This window comes from Peromyscus eremicus, chromosome 10 (genome assembly GCF_949786415.1).
Source record: "Peromyscus eremicus chromosome 10, PerEre_H2_v1, whole genome shotgun sequence".
Taxonomy (NCBI): Eukaryota; Metazoa; Chordata; class Mammalia; order Rodentia; family Cricetidae; genus Peromyscus; species Peromyscus eremicus.
Genome location: NC_081426.1, coordinates 80,049,953 through 80,072,658, shown reverse-complemented (window position 1 = coordinate 80,072,658; position 22,706 = coordinate 80,049,953). Strand labels below are relative to the sequence as shown.

Below are 22,706 nucleotides of genomic sequence, written 5' to 3'. Positions count from 1 at the left end.
AGTGACAGGGATTTCCATGTCAGAGGACAACACATCTGAATGCCCGGAAACAAAAGTGTGACTCCTCGGGTGTTGTTTTTGTTTGTTTGTTTTAAAGAAAAGGGACACTATCGTCTTGATTTTACCTACACAAGAGAGAAGCAGAGAGGGTGACTGTGTTATTCAGCCAGTGACCAAACAAAAGTTTTAAAATACACAGACCAAAAAAAAAAAAAAATTAGAACGGTTAACAAGGTAACTGTCAGTTTTGAGAAAGACAAACAGGTTACAATGTAGTTTCTGTTCCCTTGTTCCTCCCGGGATCATCATTGTCTTCAGGCTCAAGTTCTAGTCTAATCTGAGGCACAACTTTCACTGGAGTTCTAGGAGGACTAAAGCAAAAGAGAACAAAGAAAAAGAAAGAAAAAAAACAGTGAGTAATGTGATTTTCATCATCATCTCTGAAAGGCTCACGCACTCTGCACACTTCAAATGCACCAATCTACTCTACTCTAGTGACCGTCCCTTCCATGTGTATTAAGAACAGGGATTTTAAATGAAAGTAAATGCAAGTAAAAATTGCCCAAGATATCAAATATTACAAAAATTCTCAAAATAAAAAAAAATGAGACTACCATGTGGCTAATATTGTTAGAAATTAAGGACCAGAACCAGCACCCTGAAGACATTCATGGTCCTGTTTTCTGAGACTCAAACAGGACCTGTCCTTTCCAGACCCTTGCTAGAGAGAAAGAAACTACTGAAGAACACTACAAAGAAACTTCGCTCACCCTGCATGACAATGGAATCATAAGGCCTAACATCCATCCTGGCCTTTAACTTCATGACACCGAAATGTTTCATTATTCTTAAGAGTAAAGCTCAGGTCTTTAAAATTGCTTCCTACCAGCAAAGCCTGGGGTGATCCCTGGGTCCCTGGGTGATTTATTGAAGTCCCAGAGAAAAGAACAAGGGATTCTACCCATAACCCCACTGCGGCATCATCCCACAGCACAAGACAAATGGTCCTGACCTTGGTATACCCAGCGACTCAAGGAAAGGAATTTTATCAGCATGATGTGTGGCGTTCAAGGAATGTTGATGATCTTTCTCCTGAGAAGAAAATCAATCAATCAATCAATCAAACAAACAAACAAAGTAAATCTTTGGCAAAAATGTGAAATCAGAGTGAATATGAAAATCTTCATGCAAACCAAGGCCCCTTTCAGAACTGGAAAAGATTGGGAAAATCAGGTTTAGACAGTGTCGATGAACATTGTATCAAGCTAAGCATGCAGGCAGTGTGATGGAGCCCAAATCACTTTTTCCCTCTCCTTTAGGGCAAGAGGGGAATCCCTGCCATAGCCTAGAACATCCTCTCTGTGTCTCATGCATGTCCTTGAGTTTCTATCCATGTGCAACACTGAGTCTTGCCTAGTGGTTGCTATTCAAGAAGTAGAGAGATGTTGGAGGTACGTGTATTAAAATGACAGTTTAATCAACTCTGTTCTTTTTTGGCCTATAAAGATTATCACATTATTAGAAAAGTTTCAGTCAAAATGGTCATATATAAACTTCTGTATCAACCATCAATTATACTACTAAAGGGATTTTGACAGGACAAACAATTGTTAAGTTTTTATCACAAGTCTTAAGTTCTAGAATGGCAATTTTTTAAAAGTAACCTTTACAGCTTTCTTTTGTCTTTAATTATCTAGGGATGAGAAATGAAAGCAGAATATGATAGAAGAACTTAGATTCTAAAAGAAACTCCTAATTTCCACTGATAAGGGTGGGCATAAAATTAGCGTTGTTTATAACTGATATTTTCAAGTTAGACAACAAAGGTAAGAATGATTGTTCTTTAAACACAGTGGGTACTCTGCCTCCAAATGGTGTTCAATGATCCCATTTCTTGGTGTTTATGCTCTTGTGTGACTCTTTCCCATGCTACAACAGAGCTGTCTTCACAGCTAATATACCGCGGCACAAGTTCTGGATGGCTGAATCTCTGATTTTATTATAAAATACTGTAGCTTCTATTTGAATTTCCAGCTATCTCCAGGTGGAGCCAGGCTACTGTGCCACGGTAATTCTATAGAAACGTCACAGGCCAAGGAACTGAAATTTCCAGCCAAAGACCATTGGTTGGAAACAGATCCTCAGCTCCAACCAAGTCCCTAGAGTCTTAGCTCCAGTTTACAGCAGAATATGCAATCTCATGAGACTCTGCACCAGACTCATCAACTCAACAGTTCTTGAATTTTTGAATGTCAAGAACCATGAGAGAAAATACATGCTTGTGATCTAAGCTGCTAAGTTTTGGGGTAATTTGTTACTGAGAAATTGATAACTTTATACGTGCCATTATTTGATCAATATTTATTCATTTTAAATTTTCTTGGTAACTCTAACCTCTTGCTGACAGTGGGTGGTATTACCCACCAGAAATCAAAGTGTCTCTGTTACTGTTCTTATACCAGGTCAGTATCCTCTGCAGTGCAGTTGGATCTAAAGGAACACATTTCCTTCCAATGAAAATGCAAAGAGTGATGTGTTTGGGAGGCAATTGCTTTATGCTATTGGAAAAGCTTCATATGTTCACTGACATTACTAGAGTGGACTGTCAATCATAGACAAAAAGATGGCATTCACATGCTATTACATTGTAGCCTATTACTAGAGAAAGACTAGAGAGAGCAGTTAAAACTGTGAAGATGAAATAACAGAAGAGGAATGAAGAAATTAGGAAGGAAAACATAAATCAGTTCTATCTAGAGAGTTTTGCTAATATTTCATAACTGCCAATTTAATTGAGAGTATTCTAAATTCTAAATATTAACAATTCATTGATCATAGGGAGACCCCAGGTATAATTTCTCCCTTTTAACCAATTAGAGGATTGACTGAGATCTAAGGAGGACAAACAGTAACAGACAGTGATGTCATACTATATAAGCCGCAGTTCTAAATATCAGTGGGGGAGAAATCAATTAAAAAACACGGTTACAGGTTTAGCTATTGAAAATAAAACAAAACAAAAAACAAAAGAACCCTGGCGATGACTTAGCAAAGACTATCAAAGAAAAATGTAAGAGGTTATGGGTAAAAGAAAGATGGGTAAAGCTTAAGGAACATCAACCAATAAATAATAAATGATGTTTTCTGAGAAGTTGCTTCAGTCTGCACACGGGGAAGAATAAAGGCAACGCAGGAGAGAGGCAGACGGAGGGCAGTCCTAGAGGGCAAGCGTGGGTCATAGTCAGGCAAGCATGCGAGAGGTTAGTTCTACTCACTGTCCAAGGGTTTGTTATCACTTAGGAAAGGTTGCTGTTCCATGATGTCCATTGGAATTTTAATACTGGGGACCTTTTCTGAGTATGGGCAGTCAGACTGTGAAAGAAATGTACAACAATTTTTAGAATGTTTTCTATGATTTCATTCTTCCTGCTTCCCAGTGTTTGCCCAAACCTACCGTTTTATCATTTCCAGCAACTAAAGAAAAAAACATTTAAGTATCATTCGACTGCCTAACTTTTCAAGTACTCCACATCTTTATCCACCATTTGCTTTCCCCTCTTCTGAGTTAATGGGACTGAGTTCATTGAGGCTCGAACCACAGCAAGAAGATTCCTACAGCCTCACTGTAAAGTGTTCCATAGTTGGATTCTGAATCAGAAACCACACACAACTGTAAAGTGTTCCACAACTGAATTCCCAATTGGCAAACTTTGGTTGTTGTACGTGTAAAAGAAAATGTCCCCTGTGAAGACAGATTAAACACAGGAAAATTTCCAAACTATATATGGTCTTAAATTTCATGTTTTGTTTTACAGTGTTCTCTGATTCTTTCTCCAGGAAAATCATGACCCATATTCCTGTCCAAAACAATTTTAAGACATTTTTAACATCCACTAGCAAGGAACCCTCTGTAGACTTAGTCTCCCTTCCTTACTTTAATATGCTCAGAAACTATTTTATGATTAAAAATTCATTCCAATTTGCTCGTGCCAAAAATATTTTTAAACATAAGCAAAAAAATAAGAAAAATAAAATCAAAAGAATGATCAGATAAGTAGAGAATCATAACCAAGAAAATGATAAAATTCGGTAGCTAGTTGTAGAACTTCTTAAAAACAGGCCACCTAACCCAAAATATCATAAATTCCCATAGGATTACTACTTTACTTTTTAAAGTTTCAATGATCATGTCAGCATTATCTGCAATAGCTAAATTATGGAACTAACCTGTGTCCAACAGCAGAATCTGGACAAAGAAAACATCTCACATATACATACCCCTAAACACATACAAACACACACACACACACACACACACACACACACACACACACACACAGCTACATATTTTTCTTTTGGCCATAAAGAACAATGAACTCAGTGTTTTGAAAGAAGTTAGATACAATTGGAGATAATCATAGTAAGTGAATTAAGCTAGTTTCAGAAAAAATGAATATTGTAAGTTTTCTTTCATTTGTCATTCTTAGATTTTATACAGATACATAAAATCATGAAGGTCAAACTGTCTATGGAGACAGAGGGAACTAATAGAGGAAGAAGGGCATGAAAGGGGACATGAAAGGGGACATGCTCAACATATAATAATACAGCATGCAAGAGCTTTAAAAACTAATTAAGAAAGTAGACATATTGATTCCAAGTCTATAATTGGACTGAAGAGACCCAATTTATCTATTAACTGAAGATATCAAGGAAACCATCTTTAACTGGAAGGGGTCAGTAGAGAAGAGGAGAGGAAGAGGGCTGGCAGTGTATCTCCGAAGCAGAGTGTTTCTCTGGCACTGTGAGCCCCTGCATTTAGTCCTCACCACTGCAGAAACTAAAAAGAATGGGGCATGGGGCTTTTATCTTAAAACAAAATTTGAGATAAAATCTATTGCTTATAATGAAAATTCCTTTGTGATTAACATATGGGGGTAATGAGTTATAGTAACTTTTGAGAACTAAGATGATGTGTTTAACTGACAAAAATTTAAATTAATTAAGATGCCACATGTATCTTCCTTCATGACCATGCCATAAACAATGTGTCCTTTCAAATATTTCCCAAAATAACAGCACTTACACACAGACACCTGGGCAAACCAACTCTTAATTACAGACTACCAGGCAGGCTCAGAAGTGACTGTGAGCAGATAAAACGTTGGTAAGGTATAATTTTCACAACATTCACCATATATATATAAACTGTAACCCTGGTGTCCCAGTTTGGACATACGTAACCAAGGACCCCACATCGTCTTCCAATGCATAGTCTTCAAATAACGGGCTCAACATATAGAACCTACTGCCCTGATAGACTCTAAATTGCCAAGCATGTTCACTGTGTATAAACAAATGTACATATCTGCTGTCTTGATATGGATGTGATAAAGAAGAAACAGAAATTAGCATCCCCCAAGACATACCAAAATGTGCAACATGCAGTAGAACATGGTAAATAATATCAAAACAAGAGCATTGTGTGAGTACAAGCTATGAAAAATAATTCTAAGAATTCTGGGATTAATTTAAGGAACTCATTTGATTCAACTTTTGTCATGAGAGAGGAGTGAATTTAAAACAATCTCAAAAGGTTGTATATTATTTTAGCTAATAGAGAATATTCCATAATATTAGTTTACACATTAGTAATGTATAATGATTTTAAGTTTGGTGTTTGTGAGTATGAACTGAGGTGCCTATTTTAAAAATTCAAGATGGAATACTGCATTAGTCGTCTTAATACTTCAGCCAACCTTTTGATTTTTGTCTTGAATGCTCCAAAAATTCACTTTAAGCTTTGATTTCTAGTCGATGTTCAAGTATATTGTTCTTTTTTAATACAGCACGTTAATCTCTGCTGCAGTTTAAACACACGCTTTGCTTTTCCTTCGCTCATCACTGGAAACAGAAAATCTATACACCTGCTCTCTCAGAAGACAGATGGTGAGAGCCACGTAAGCTCCCTCAGAGCCCTTTTTTCTGTAGCTAAATGTGTCTCGTATATTTAGCCTTTTCTTATTGGATCAATTTATCTGAAATCCAATTCTGTCTGTTGCTTCCCTTCGCTGTACTATGTTCACGTTCTACAAGACGAATACAACCAGACAGCCCAATCAACTACAGACACACAGAGAAGCTCGGGTGGGAGCTCTGGCTTTGCCACGCCCAGCTGTGCACACTTGGAAAAATGACTTTAATATACGTGTCAGAGCACTGCCTTGCACACTTCAAATGTATACATTTTTATTTTTCAGCAATACCTCAAGCTAATTGTTTTTTAGGTTCTGAAAAATATAAAAGTCAACGTTTATCATTCTAAATTTGCAAACAAAAACATGTACTTTAAGGAACCATTATGACAACTGGAGATGAGGCATGCTCAGCTGAAGTTACTGACTAATTAGAAATGAACTATAATCCTACTTTAGGATTGCAGGGACACAAGCCAATCATATGACGTCATAAGGATGCCAAAGATGCTGCTGTCCCGGCAACAAGAGCAGACATCCACGTAGATCTGGAACCTGACAGAACTGCTCACTGAGTGGCACACAGTCTTCACAGGGAGAGTTGCTTGACAGGGCTCATTCAAAACTCACTTTGTTTTGTTCACAGAGATGAATGATCATATTTAATCCGAATTTTAATGAGAGACCATTATTTTCCAATATGACTAAGTAAAGTTTCCCAAAATGGCCCACACAGAAAGCATCGTTTTGACAATCCTCTCAAAAGGCTACTTGTTTGAATTCTCATATTGTGTGTGTGTGTGTGTGTGTGTGTGTGTGTGCAAGCACATGTGCACAAGTGAATGCATGTATAAGAAAAATAAAATCCAGATTTTCTCTGGGCACTGAATATAGATATCCCACCCCACCTCAAGCATATGTACTTCTGTGACATGATCTAAAGAAGAATAAATAGGAATATTTTCATCTCTCAAGTTAATCACCTAACTATAGGAGAACCATCTGGACTGTGACACTGATGAGGATAATTCAGGAAAGAGACCTTTGCATCTTTTTTAAGAGTTATGGAGAAATAATGCTAAATATTTGAGTCTAAGTACAGGGTCAATGTAACACAAATACAAAAAAAAAAATGTTCCTCTAACTGGCTTGACATGGAAAGTTTGGAGTTTCTCTTACATCGTCATTGTCGCTATCCAAACTTCCTTTCTTCTTTTTCTTTTTCTTCTCATCCTCTTTCTTTTTCTTGTCCTTTTCTGGAATGACGTCATCAAGGAAGCTGAGGTCATGCTGGGAGAAGAGGTAGTCCATACCTTTTCTAACAGCTACAAGTGCCAAGATCTGGAAACACAGTAACAAAACAGGCTATGTCAGATGACATCATAAGGATGCTGATGATACTGTCCATCAGCAGCAGCAGAAATCCATATAGGTCCAGGGTCTGACAGAACTGCTTACCCAGCGACCCACAGTCTTCCCTGGGAAAGCTGTTTGATGAAAATCTCAGTCAAAATCCATTTTGTTTTGTTCATAATGATGTATGATTACAGTCAATCAGAGAATGTATGATTATATTCAAATCAATTGGAATGACAGGGAATTATTTTCCAAAACCATTTCCTTCCATGTTAAGTTTTTAATAAAATTAAAAGCTTAAAAGTAAAAACAGTTTGCACGTGATTCCTAATTATTGAAAATTTTAAAATTATACAGGTTTCTAAAAACTAGTCACTATTATAAACTAAATGCCTACCATGTTCCCGATCCTTGCTGAACACTTAGGAAATATTAGTTGACTTATTTCTTACAACAAACTCTAGAAACATATTATTTCCATCTTACAGCTGAGCAAACTAAAGTTTATAAATGCTATGCTATCTGAGGTTATGATACCAGTAAACAAAGAATGCAGAGTGGACAGGTATCTGCTTCCTTTTATTTTATTTTTATTTATATATGTGTCTGTATATGTACACATGTGTGCAAGAACCAGTGGAGGCCAGAAGAGGGCATCAGAATCATAGGCAGTGGTAAGTGCAGGATGCACTTTTAATTGGCGAGACATCAGTTCAGTCATTTCTGACCACAAAAGATTTATACTCTGTATTTAATCTCTTGAGGCCTTTTCTGCCAACATTTTTTACCTTGGTACTTTCAGTTCTACGAACTGCTCTGTGTTTTATTAATTTTTTTTATTCTGCATACAAACACCAAGTTCCATTACATGACTTGCTCTCTCAGGTTTCCACTATGGAGGTTCACTAACATCAGCTGCTCAACAACAAAAGTCATACACAGCCAAGTTCCAAAAGCGGGGGTCTTTATCCACACTACACTCTATACTTGAGGTATCCATCTCCTGAAGAGAGATCTGTAACATCTGCCCCATGGACATTCCAAAACCATTTATGAACCTAAGGAAATCTCTGGAAAAATACTACTTTATAAAAGTAAAGTTTTCCTTATATTTAGTATAAGAAAGACATAATTTACTGGATATATTTCAAATTTATTATGGATAGCTTAATTTTCCTGCTTTTTAACAAATTAACGGGTATTTAGAAAGTCCTAAAAGGTAAGTGGGAGTCATTTCTAATGTTCAGTTTGTTTTACAGTAAGTTAATACAGCTTAAGGGGGGAAATAAAGATGTAAGGGACCATCAATGGAAAAAAAGATCTTGCTGAAAAAATGTCAGTAATATTTTAAACTATTTTTCCTATGTCCCTGGGAATAAAAAGAAATATAATTACAAATAGAAAATATGTACATAACTAAATAATAATTCCTGTTGTGAGTAGGATGACTTTAAAAACAAAATGTGGTAAGTGTATGGTATAGAAATGTTTTCCTCCAAGATTGAAACACTATATCCTGCACGAAGATCCTTGAACAGGAATGTAAACAACTCAAAATAGCTTCAGGAAGTTCCTGAAACTGACCAGATTCACGAGGCTTTCTCCAGCCAGATTAGTAAGCAAGAGCAGAGAGTCTCTCACAGGCCAAAAGAGCCAAGCTGCAAAGAAGGCTCTCAGACAAACCAAACTGTGAAAACTCTGCCACCAGACCACCTGCCTGGAAGTGCCTGAAAAGGACATCTGAAAAGGACACTCTCCAACCTGTTGGGCCTCCTGCAGGCTGTGCAGTGTGCTCCAGCTTCGTGATCTATCACCCATGCTGGCGTGGGCCTTGGTGATGCAGCTGTCTTTTGAGTCTTTACCATTCCCCGTTAGTAATCCCTTACTCATATCCCTGTAACTCCAATAAAACTCACTGGTTCACCAAATTGGACTTTGGTAATGAAGGGACACTAGCCCACTCAAGCATGGCTCTGGCAGGCCTTTCTCTTCTCTCCCATTCCCTCTGCCTTGCTAAAAACTGTTTGGTTATATTCCTAAAACTAGCCAATAAAGGTCCATTCCCTTATTTGGCCACTTCCTCCTCCTGAGGCTGGCTATCAAGATCCAGCTATCAAAGTATTGAAATCTAGCAATCAAAAGCCCCCTTTGGCTCACCTAATTAACATGCCCAATTAAAATTAAACACCTCATTCTAACTTGGGGTTTCCCTTTTTACCTTTATAAACTTCCATTTGCCTATGAGCCATGTCTGTCTCCTCTCTATCCAGAGCAGTCCTTTATTCCCCCCTCAGGGACAAATATCCTTGCCCCTTCTCCCACGTTCCTCTCCCCTTCTCCCTCATCCCCTATTTCCCATCTTTGTCCCTTATCCCTGCCCTCTGTCCCTCTGAGACAAACAAATCTCCTTTGTGCAAGAACTTGGTCTTGGGGTGTCCTTTTTCAGGTGGTATCCGTATGTACTTTGGTCTGTTGTGGGCTCCCTGTCTGGGGTAAGTAGTCATGTGTGTTGCATCTCCCCGGGAAATATTTTGTCACACAACATACGTATATGTGGGCAGTTTCTTGCAAGAAATACAATTACAATAAAGTATAAAATGCAGTAAGGAGGCAAGACACAGAACTCGCATTTCCTCTTTGCCTGTTGATTGAGAGGGGGCAGTTACTTGCTTCACCTTTATTACTAACACAGGAAGACTAGAGTCTAGTCTTATCCTTAAAATAATGAAAACCACATGAATCTAAAAACTCTGCTTCTTCTAATGAGCCCTGCCTTTTCTCACAAGTCTACAAATGCTTCTACTATTGGGACTGGAGTGTACTTTATTCTTATTTAGGTTGGTTCCATTATACAATACCTTAAAAATCATGTGCACTGATGCCTACTGCTTGCCAGACATTGTGTTATACACTTGGCATTCATTATCAATGCTTAGAACAATAACAATGCTACCCTCCCACTGATGAGTTCACGGTGGCTCAAGAATGTTTGCTGACCAGCAGGAACTTGAGCCAGTATCTGAACTCAGGAGGGCATATTCGAAGTTGCATGTCAGCAGCTGTTGCCACGGGAAACTTAGCATACAACTGGTCAACATGACTAACTGAGAGCCAGAAAGCCAGTGAAAGACTAGCCACACACTTAAAATGATCTGGGTTTCCCATGTCACAGTAACTATGCAATAGGCATACAGTCAGGGATAGTTTCAATTAGGAAAACCTACCATGACTGGAAAAATAATAGCAGCCACTGTTGACTTGAGGATCCAGAGCAGAGCCAGGCACAACACCTGCAGGAAGGTGAAGAGATGGACTCGGCGCAGGGGGACGTGGCGCAGGTAGATGAAATCAGGCTGATGCTTCAGGGGCATCAGAAGCAGCTTGAGACGGTCCATGAACTGGGGAGGAATGTGGAAGAATATCCAATTATTATTTGAAGAGCCAACTGAGTCATTTCCACTCTGCTTCACCAGCCAGGAGGGATGTACATTGTGTATTTCAGTTCAGCAATGTCCTCCTCAAAGGACGAAGTGCAGGTTAGGGTGTAGGACTTACATTAGCACACTCAGATCATGTTATCAGCCTTCTAAGTTTTGCTGATCTTTTTTTTTTTTCAGAGATGTTAGAAGGTATATAAGATAACGTGGGCAGAAAGGATAAAGTTACAAAGCAAACAGAAATTCCAGCTTTCATCCTCTACCTTCTATTTCTACTCTCTGCTTCTCGACAGAAAGGGTTCTATACCTATTTTGGTATGATATACTGAAGGAAGACATCTAACTTATGCATCTGCTCCTGCCTCAGTTGTCACCTCTGAAAGAAGATCAGAAGATACCCGACATTACAAGCACCTCAGAGACGTTTTAAAGTATCTAACTTAAAAATGGGACGTGCACAGAGTATGCCACTAAATGCCACTTTCTTTTTCTAGGTTCTAATTTGATGGACACATCCATATACACCAGTGTATTACCACTTCTATTCAGAAAAAAGCTCCATCTACATTACAGTGAGTTTCAAGACACCAACAACAAGACAGGAGAGCCCAAGCGAGATTAGCACTGCCACGTATCAGTCAGTGCCAGTGACGGGAAGGATGGCTGTGCATGTTTGTGCCAAGTGCACCTCACAGATGAAGTGCTGAGTTGACACTGATGATGACAGACAAGATGATGCTTAGCAACACATCACAGGGGCTTTCAGAGGGAGAGGCTTGTGGTGGTATTGTGTTCCCCAATATATTGTGCATGCTAATGAACTTATCTGGGGTCAGAGAACAGAACAGCCACTAGACATAGAGGCCAGAAAATGGTGACACACACACACACCTTTAATCCTAGCATTCCCAAAGCAGAGATCCATTTGGATCTCTGTGAGTTCAAAGCCACACTGGAAACAGCCAGGCATGGTGACACACGCCTTTAATCCCAGGAAGTGATGGCAGGAAGCAGAAAGGTATATAAGGTGTGAGGACCAGGAGCTAGAGGCTAGTTAAGCTTTTAGGCTTTTGAGCAGCAGTTCAGCTGAGATCCATTTGGATGAGGACTCAGAGGATCAGCTGAGGAAGCTGTGGGGCTTGTTCTGCTCTCTGATCTTCCAGCGTTCACCCCAATACCTGGCTTTAGGTTTGATTTTATTAATAAGACCTTTTAAGATTCATGCTACAGAGGTTGTATAGATGTCTACTGAACTAATTAGAGGAGCTCAGAAATAACATATTTGTTGCACAGAAAGGAGAGGGAAAAGTCATCAACACTTCCATAACCTTCTTCAGAGCCACTGCCCACTTGAGGGTTTTCTTTCTCCCTTTAGAAAACTTTTCTTAACTATAAAGATTAGATTTCAATTTTTTTTTTGCTAAACCAATCTCATCAAAAGGGCCTAAAAGAGAAAGAATCAAGAGAAAAATAAGGAACAGTGAAAAGGCATTTGGGACAATAGTAACACATCAGGAGTTACACCATTCACTACTGTCCCCACAATATTCCTGCCACCAATCGTTAGGAGATGGTTGGCTCTTTCCTTCTCTTTCTAGACAGGTACTCAGTTCTAGCCATTGAACTAGCCCCTGGAACACTCTGAAACAAATCTCTGATTTAGAAGAGATCCTTAAGGGCAAACAAAAATGAATAACTATTAGTTTCTAGGCATCTAACGTTCCTATTATCTCACTTGGAGAGGAGAGAGCATTTATAATGGCAGACAAAAAAATAAAATATTTTACTAAGTTATACTTCCTAAACACTTCATTGGCACAAATAAACTTATGTTGCCATTCACCTAGTGCTGCCTATGAAGAACTACTTTGTGTTTCATAACAAATATCCCAGTGCAGAAGAACTCTTCTACTGGATCAAAACCAGGAATAGTAAAGTAGCTTTGCTTTTGGGGGGTCTGGCCATTTGCCCAGATCTATCTGACTTTAAAACCAAGTTAATATAAATGCAATAAATGAAAGCAAGGGCTGTTTTGAAGGAGTTCAAATGAATTCTTATGATGTTCACAGAACACGCAGTCTTTTCCCATTAAAACATTACAGAGTGCTAAATAAGGCTACAATTAACAGGGTGCCAGAAAGCGGCGGAACTTCCAGTTTCCTGGTGCCAATTAAATTAAACCTCCATCGAGAGACAAAGCCTCTCACAAAGTTTTCCCTAGCAAGTTTTTTAAAAAGTGGACCAGGGGCAGAAGTGGGGGCATTGGCCGTGGTGGTCACTTCAACTGAAGCTGTGAAGAGTTGAAATTTTTGACGAAAGCAATACTTAATACACACTAATTTTAACTGTTTATTGCTGCGAAACTTTTGACCACTGAGTATGCAATGCAGAACTGTCTGTAAGGGTTAAGGTAAGTGCACAAATACCACCCTGATGGACACGGTGGATATCTGTCTTAAGAGGGGGGGAAAAGGTGAAGAGACAGATGAGGAAAGAATATGATAAAAGGAAGATGAGGAAGAGGGGCAAGGAGGAGGAGGGAGAGGGAGAGGAAGAGGTGGTGATGGTGGTGGCAGCAGCAGTGGTGGGGACAGTAGCACAGAGCCCATTTCCTCACCAGGTGACATTAAGCATCCCCTTTCAGTAATGGGCATTCAGGGTAACATTTCTCGACAACGGCTAGTTTTCTTGATTACATCAGGCAAAAGATTTAGGAAGCAGAAAATAAATGTACTTGAAAGAGTCAGTGGTTAATTATTAGTGCCTTCATCAAAGACCTATTACTGGACTCTCCTCCTTTGAGAAATGCACAGCTTGCTCAGGCTGCTGTGGAAGCTTACCTGCACACCGTTGAGCGAGGCCACCCCCATATACAGGAACACACCATACAGAACAGGCATGGGGATAAACTGGAAAGAAAAACAACAGAAACAGGTTCAAAACAACAGTGAAGATAGTTAGGGAGAGGAATCATTTAAATGAAGGCTAAATCTGAAACTTGAACACAGCATGTAACAACAGAGCAACCTCAAATTAGTTAGGGCATTGAACTCATCAATTGATAAAATTCTAAGCTTTGTATTAGAACTAAATGAAGCTGAAGGGAACTTTCGAATTAATTTCATTTTCTTCTTCTTTTTTTAATAATGGGCATGCATGGCCTCAACAATACTTTTTTAATGGGAAACTGTTTCAGCTTCCCTTTGCTCTTAAAAGCACTAGACTATGCAACCCAGATGTTTGCGTGGGCTACAAGGTACAGGCAGAGGTGGCAAATTGCCTCACTCTGGAACCAGGATCTTTTGTAACAGTCTGTTGATTTTCTCCTTACTAATTTTTGCCAAAAGATGTATCAGCTTGTGCGAAAATGCCTCTTTCAGTAAAATAAACATCATATATGGCTGTTCCTTTTCTCCTCAGGACTATTAAGTTACACACTAATGAGAATATGGTTTGAAAGGAGCATGAAGCACCTAGAAGCAATTAATTACCCATATGGATTAATGCACATCTTTTAAAACTCAATTAATATTTTTGTGCATTACTTAGTAAAATATCTTTCACAATAACAGGAAGCGTTTTAACAATGAGAAGCTCTAATCCAATGTGTGCATGTTCTTTTCCCCTAGACCTGTGAAATGCAAGCCTATCACATTTGAGAATCAAGCACAGTATTCTAATTCTGAGAAATCTTCTGTCTGGATGACAAGAGGCATCAACCTTGGGTTTGAAAAGAAGTTCAAGTAACTGAAGGACTTTACAAAACTCAAATACTAAAATGGAAACGTAATTAAGGTCAGCCAGCAAATCCACATCTGGGAAGCCACTGTAACTGAAGACAGAGTATTCCTTTAAGGGTAGAATTTTAAAACTACTGCATGTATGAAATGAAGCACCATTTCTAAAACCATCTTATTGCAATTCCCCGACACTGTTCTGCCTCGGACCCTCTGGCCACCATTAGAGAACTAGTGAATCCTAAAATGGACTGCAACTGCCTCCAGTTGTTACTGGTTAGTCCCAGGAATGGCCAAACTTCAGTGGAGAAAGTACACACTTCTAAAAACTATCCATGTTTTCTCTGAAATGGGTTAGCAATTTTATCAGAACTGATTTTAATCTTGAGCTCAGAAAAGAATAAAAGAGAAAAGGAAATGAACGATAAAGTGGGTAGGAGGGCCATGCTGGCGGTCAGCCAGCATGCTGCAGTACCCAGCAGTGACCACAGAGCGGTAGACACAGCCCACTCAAGTCACCTGCGCTCAAGCACAAGCCTCTGTTTCTTTTAGCATATGAGTGCTCAAGCTACTTACAACTCTTTATGGACATTTTCCAAAAAGAAATAAATAAGACTAGTAAACGATCTAATTTATTTCTCTGACTCATTTTTAAAGCATCTATTTTTCCTCAATAGGTGATGATTTCTTTTCATTTATTGTTACATTCCTAATGCTCCAAACAAGGAAGGAGAAGTAGATGGAGGAAACAACGGTTAATTCATGGGAAACTATTTGTGTTTCTTTAGTAGTTACTTTTTTAAAATTTATTTTTATTCCATGTGCATTCATGTTTTGTCTGCATGTGTGTCTGTGTGAGGGTATCAATTCCCCTGGAACTGGAGTTATAGACAGTTGTGAGCTGCCCTGTGGGTGCTGGGATTTGAACCTAGGTCCTCTGGAAGAGCATTCAGTGCTTGTAACAACTGAGCCATCTCTCCAGCACCCCCAGTGGTCATTTTTTTAAAAAAAAAATCTGAGTAAAGCATTTCTCCAGCTTGGAAAGTGTCACAAAAGGTTTATCCTTACTTGGTCTTAATGAAACATTTTTCTTTCAAATGTGCTTCTACATAGCAAAGAAACATCATTGTGCGTTGGGCCTTAAATTCATTCTCTGAATTTATGTTAACGGATTTCATCCCATCTACAACACAGAATGGCATGGATGGATGCAGGCAAGAAAGAAATTAGGGATATGAGTATGTTTTATATATATGTGCATATGTATATTTATGTATATATATGTGTGTGTATACATCCAATTTTTTGAATATACATATATTCAAATATATATACATATATATATATATATATATACATACATTCAATTGGGAGAAAATAGTACACATAAGAAAAGCTGTAAAATTGATTTTCTGTTAGATTCAATATGATACAAATGCTTATGAAATTTTCATTTTCGTCACAATAGTATGTTTCAATATAAATCCCATAATGTAACTCCTAATGAAACCTGACAGAATTGTTGGGGGTAGAGGGTATCTTTTATAGAATTTAGTTCATGAATCATATCAGAAGGTCAATGTTTAAAAATTAACCACATTAGAGTCATTCACCAAAACACAAAGTTCTCAAAAGAAGGAAAAAAATGCTTTTAAAAGTGAGAGCTACCCAGGGTATGGTACCTCATGCTTGTTGTCGTAGCATTTAAGAGGCTGAGGCCGGAGGATTGCCATGAGTATATGAGTTCAAGGCCAGCCTAGGCTAGTGTGTGACAATATCTATAAATATTGAATTCTATCAAAAATTAATTTTAAATTAAAGTGGAATAATACAGTAATATGGGCAATCATTTTTACAAAGTAAGGCAGGAGAAATTAAAAATACCCATTTCAGAGGCACATCAAGATTGCTAAATAGTAACCTGTGTAAACAATTATATCATCAATAATATCCAGGAAGCAAAAAAGGATAATTACGAAGAAGCGTTACATTCAATAAACACTAAAAATGAAAAATTAAAAGACTAATCCTATAATCATATAGAATAATAAAAGCAAGATGAAATCAAAATAAAATTTAACATCTTAACATTATGTCATCAAATTTTCTAATTCTGGTGAATGGGTCTCTATATTTCCCCTTGTAATCTCCTGGTGCTTTGCCAATAGTAGCAGAACATTCCCAGAAGGAAAAATATGAAAGGATATTTGATTAAAAGGGAAAACTGAGATCTCTGGATGGTTTTATGTTCAGCCTGCTGCATGTATGTTTGTGCATACATGTGTGCATGCAAGTATGCATGTGTGTTTGCTGTCTAAAAATAAGAGTAAGGTCTTGATTTAGACATGGGTAACAGAAGTTGAACAGACCTGGGTTTGGATTCTAGCTACCAGCTGTAGAATACTGAGACACTTGTTTGTTTTTCTTAACTCTGAGTATCCCTACATAGGAAACACCTATGATAGACTACATAACAGAAATCACCTTGCCAATTAGTTAATTAATATGACAACTAACAAATGATAAACGTAGAGTTTATGCCATCCTTATCCTGAAGACGTTTGACAGACAAGTTGAGGAAGCTGCCTACAGTTTCCAACCACAGGTCTTCCTGTTTCCTCCTTGATGAGGGGAGGGTGGGTGGGGAGGGTGGCTAGGGTACAGGGAGGGTTGGCTGGAAGGTATGGCTTGAAGACCTGCTCTATTTAATTTCTACTATATTGCTCTTTCAGCTAACCTGCCTTGGCAATACGTTATTATCATAATGCCCTAACTCTCTTAAGTCTTAAAAATCTATACGGATAGAGAACCTCCAGTACTCAGCCTGGAATGAGGTCTGAAGAGGAGTTTATGAAAGTTACATAACTTTTTCCACATAAGAAGGATTCCAAATGAGATCAAAGAATCTGGGAAAGATAATCTTATGGGGGGAAAAAAAAGCAGAGATTCTTTGAAGGCTAAGTACCATGTTTTATTTTGAAAGGCACATATTATATGAGGTTACAGGACTACTTCAGTGCCAGAACTTCCAGAGTTCAAATCTTGTCTATACCCCCTATGCATTTTGAAGTCTAGTGAGTAATTCGTATTTCCCTATAGTTAAAGTAGAGATATTATTCATACAGTTCTTCAAAGCACTGATGGAAGACTAAATTTTTTAAATCGGTGATGACTCCTTAATCTGAGGCCAAGTTCAACAGACAGTAGCTTCCGTCACACCATGGTCCTCTCCACCACAGCTGCCCTGCTTGCTTCCACGGCACAGGACTGCAAGTGGAGACCAAGTATCTGCCAAGTCCAAATTAAAGGCCATCTTCTACACTTTAGTACACTAACAAATCTTAAAGATAACTTGTGGCCACGCCTCATGTTAAAGATAAACTAATCCGTGCAAAGGCAGCAGAAGCAGCCGTGAACTTTACTTGATCTCCGTTTCTTGAGTCTTGCCAGGAAAACAGGGAAAGACAGCTCAGGGGACCGCCTTTCATCTCTTTGCTGCTCTGTGATCAGCACTTACAGAACACTAGCAGTCCTGGCGGAAGCCATGTCGCCAGCCTGGGAAGCCAGTTATTCTTACTTCCCAGCAGTTCTGTACTAAGCAATGACGCGATTCGGCGCTTTGAGGCATCTGTGACTGTAGCTGGCCAGGGTCAAGGGGTATCCTCATGAACTTCAAGCTGCTACACTGTAATTCCTTACATTCCTCCACATGAAAGACGGATTTCAGCAGAGAGATCAAAACGGAGGCCATAAACTTCACGTTCAAAGTACCCCTTGCATAAGTAGGCAGCCATCTATCTGGCTTCACGCATGCAAGAAAATTGCTCATCTCATCGCAGACCATTAAACTTATAAGGGGAAAAAGGAGTTTGGGCAGGGAAGGTGTTGAACCATTTCAGTTTTTAAAAGCTCACTTATAACTCTATTTCCTGTACATCTGATCTAACTTTGCAAGGCACAATCTTAAGTAAAACTATTCTCTGAAGTTATCACCTGTTGCTTTAAAAAGAAAAAAAAAAAAGGCTGTCTATCATATGAGAGGACAACTCGTGGCACCACTTTCTGCACGCATTTCGAGGTTAATTATTAATTGTACCTTTTCCTTAGCCATGGCTTACATTTCAGTTAAACTGTACCCTTAACCTCTGCTTCTTCCTGTATTGACTTTGTGACGCCAACGAGGCATCGCTGATACGTGCACATAACTTGCCAAGCAGTGGTGAGGAGGGCACGTGACCTGAAACAGCCGTCCTTATCGGGAGATGTAATTCCTGCAGTAAGGAAGAGCTAACTTACTCAGGCGAGGAGTAGAGTCTCCCGAATAAAGGCTGCTTCAACCCTGCTGCTTTGACATCAGGTGTTCCACAGCCCATCGTGAGCTAAACTGGCAAAACAATTTCATTTCCGACATCTGAGAAAATCCTGGCTTAAAGATGCATGCTGAAGCTGGGCGGTGGTGGTGTGCACCTCTAATCCCAGCACTCAGGAAGCAGAGGCAGGAGGATCTCTGAGTTCGAGGCCAGCCCAGTCTCCAGAGTGAGCTCCAGGACAGCCAAGACCACAGAAGGAAATGTGTGCTGAATTACTTTTTTCACTAATGGAGACAAAGACTCTTCAGATGAATCAACAACGTTGCCCGATAGAAACATCCAAAGGCGGGTGCGAGTTCGGCTCATGGCTCCCTGGTACTCCCTGCTCTTCTTAATGAGTTCTGACCTCTTCCTGTACATACTAAGGTGCATCAGCTACATATGGGTAAAAAGGTTCACTGCAAAAACCCAAGGCATTCAGCTTCAACTTCTCGGCAGCTGTACTTGGGTACAGAGTAAGGGATAGCCAGGGAGTCCTGTTACCAGCTATGAGTCTCGTCAATCTTTCTAAAGATAACAATTTAAACAGTGTTTATTTTGTGTTCCCCTTCAGAACCATACCTGCCTGCAGGCAGGTTCCCCAAGACTAAAGCCGAGTTTTCTGCAACACAATCATGGAAGTTTTAAATATAACTGCCTCTTCTGAAGCAGGATTTTATACTGTTTTAATGAAAACAAATCATATACAAGACACAATGGAGGCTTGGGTGATGGTGGGCAGATTTGAAAGCTGGAAGGATTTCTGCCGCCCATCCCTCCCTAGAAACGTTTTTCTAGGCGGTCTCATCAAAGCAAGGCTGCACTGTAGCGGTGTACTGCATGAGCCCACCTGCAGGAAATTAGTGCTTCCTACAGTACAGGGACTTAACTGCCCACAGTGACCTCTCCAAACGTGACCTCACTGTGTGAAGTCAACGTGTCACTAAGCATTTCAGCCAGCCTCTTATGCTAGGACCCGCCAGGGGGACAGAAACAGCTAAGGCCCTTGGCAGAAGGTACAAGGCTTCATTAACCCAGGGGTCCTCAACCTTCCTAGTGCTTCGACCCTTTAATACAGTTCCTCACGTGGTGACTCCAACCATAAAATTACTTCATTACTACTTTATAACTGTAAGTTTGCTATTATTATGATTCATAATGTAAATATCTGTGTTTTCCGGTTGTCTTAAGTGACCCCTATGAAAGAATGGTTCAACTCCAAAGAGGCCATAACTCACAGGTTGGGAACCACTGCACTAAGCCTTTAAAGCCACCTCCTTGCATTTATAGAACTGACCGTGGTTTTTCCTCTGTCCCTACAGGACACAGGCCAGAAATAATTTCTCTGACACTGTTTTTAACCACAGTTCTTCTGTGGGTCACCTGATATACACAGTCCTTTGTGACCCGGTTCATAAGTTAACCAGAAAACTGAAGCTATGGAAACCAAGGGTTAATGGTGGATAATCAAGCATTTTAACTATCTACCAATTATTTCATACCAAATGTATGCATGAGTCTAGTACTTGAAAGGCAAAGTTGGTCTTCAGATTCGGATGTTGTAGGTCCTTCCTCTAAAACTCGCTGACTGGCCACTGGTAGAAACTTGCTAGTCTGAGAGAAGGTAAGCTTTTGCTGCTCACTGTCACACTTGAATTTTTTAGAATCATGTACTATGACGCCATTACCTGTACAACCAAATAGGCATCCAAAAGTCTTAAAAATTAAACTTTAAAAATAAAATTTTTCAGTTGGAATAATGGTAAGCTATTGTTAACAGTGATTACTCACAGTTGTTAGGTCTGCCTGAAGTTTGTGCTTTACACAGTAGCACAAAGTATAAGACGCAAATTACCGATAATTGGTTAGGGATGTTTTTATAATAGAAAAGAGAGAGACAGAAGCTAGCTTGTATCACAAAACAGGAAGCTTCATGAGCAAAAAAAAAACGTTAACTTTATTGTTTAGTTCTTTTTCATAAAGGGGCCATTGTATGTATGTTGCTCTGTCCACACAGATGCCAACCCACCGTATCAACCAACCGATGTTGATTTCCAACCTTCTAAATATTCTACCATGCAATGAGTCTTCAAAAATTCATTTCTAAAGTTTTCCAATTATCAATCAGTCATTTTATTCTCCTGTCCCTTTCACCACTAACAGGCCTTTTGATTCAAGGAAAAACAGAAATGTGGTTATAATTAAAATAGTGGAAAGAAATTCACAGTGATCAGGTGAATCACTAGAGTTCTGTGGGGGTGTTGCAAGAGGTGGGACACCTTAGGGACAAGCAGGTGGATAGGATGGATAGAAAACAAAGGTAATAAAAAGCCTGTATGGGGCAGGGAGGAAGACGAGTCAGATGGGCATGTATGACCCTGCCCTTCTGTAAGTCAGAGGAGGTTTCAGTATTGGTGATATCAGATGGTTCCAACAAGAAACCAGAAAAATAACAGTAAAGGAAGGAATGCAGGGGTAGAGGGAAAATCAAGGCAGATATTTTTAAAGTCCTTGATCTAATTGGCCCCTGCTTCCATGCACTATGAAATCTTGCAAGCATTTCACATTCATGTGTCCAGCTACCAGTCAGTGTTCCAAAAAAGAGGAAGAGGTGAATGTTTTACGTACTTACCTTCAAGATGGGAGCCATGAAGACTGACAGGCCAGTCAGAATAAACACAAGAGTTCCAGTGACTCTTTGTTCCCTGAAACAACATCAAAGGTCACCAATCTACTTCCAGTTTTCACAGACCTTCTGAGAAAGACCAAATCAGCATTGGGTGAAAGCACCAAAGATTTTGGTAGAAGGTACTTGAGATCTCAAAAATATCATATGAATCCAACCTAAGTAGTAACTTAAAAAAAATCTTAAAACCATTGAACTCAGGAAGAAAAAAAAGTGATTCTTCCAAAGCTTTTGCTCCTTCCAGAACCAAGAAAGTAAAATCACTTGCTCTTGGTCCATCAATTACTAGCTTCTTTGAAGCCCTTATTTTTCAAACAACTTGTGCTGTTGTGTAATTATACCTTCTTTCATGGGAGACAGATATTACATTGTCCCACATTCTAATTAACAAACAGCTCAGGGAAATTTCATGAGTGCAATAAATCTCAACAGTCTAATTTCCAAATCTGCAACAACAGAAGTACTTTTTAACAAATATGATACACGTCCAACACCCCCTCCACACCCCCAAGAAAGAATCACCCACTGTTGAGGCGTGGGAAATGCTGGCCCTCTTGTGTGAGCTATGCACTGTAGCTCTAGTGAGCAAAGCTTGCTGTGACAAAAAACAAAAAACAAAACAAAACACTCAATAGTGTACAAAGTTCTTCTACCCCTCACCTTCACAACTCCTCTAATTTAATATCTGAAGGTTATAGTTCCTCAAGTTCTTATGGGGACAGAAAGGAGTTGGAAAATGAGAATTCCTAACTGTTTCATAGAATGCTAGAAATCATGGCGGACTTAAGGGCTCAGAGTTCTACACATGACCGAGGCACAGCACTTCTACAGGACTCAGCTGTATATTGAAGAAAATAAATCACTGACATTTTCATGTTGCATCACTTAATACTACAGAAATCAAGAAAACATACATATACTTAGTTTACTATCAGAAGTAAACTAAGGGCTGGAGAGACAGCTCAGAGGTTAGGAGCACTGGCTGCTCTTCCAGAGGTCCTGAGTTCAATTCCCAGCAACCACATGGTGGCTGACAACCATCTATAATGAGATCTGATCTTCTGGCGTGCAGGAAGAACACTGTATACATAATAAATAAATCTTTAAAAAAGTAAAAAAAAAGAAGTAAATTGAAAGCTACTAGTTATGCTTTTTTATTAAAACAT

At 39.1% G+C, this 22,706-nt stretch overlaps 1 protein-coding gene across 1 annotated transcript in view; it reads right to left on the bottom strand.

Annotated features, from left to right (window-relative positions):
• Positions 1–208: 208 nt before the first annotated feature.
• Positions 209–22,706, bottom strand: part of Slc4a4 (solute carrier family 4 member 4) — a 291,869-nt gene continuing 269,371 nt past the window's right edge. Inside the window, exons 19-24 of the mRNA XM_059274644.1 lie at positions 21,487–21,559; positions 13,609–13,677; positions 10,556–10,729; positions 7,155–7,316; positions 1,013–1,092; positions 209–371 (exon numbers count right to left, since the gene is read on the bottom strand). Coding sequence (XP_059130627.1) covers positions 266–371; positions 1,013–1,092; positions 7,155–7,316; positions 10,556–10,729; positions 13,609–13,677; positions 21,487–21,559 — 664 coding nt within the window. The 3' untranslated portion in view covers positions 209–265. The remainder of the gene's footprint in view (positions 372–1,012; positions 1,093–7,154; positions 7,317–10,555; positions 10,730–13,608; positions 13,678–21,486; positions 21,560–22,706) is intronic.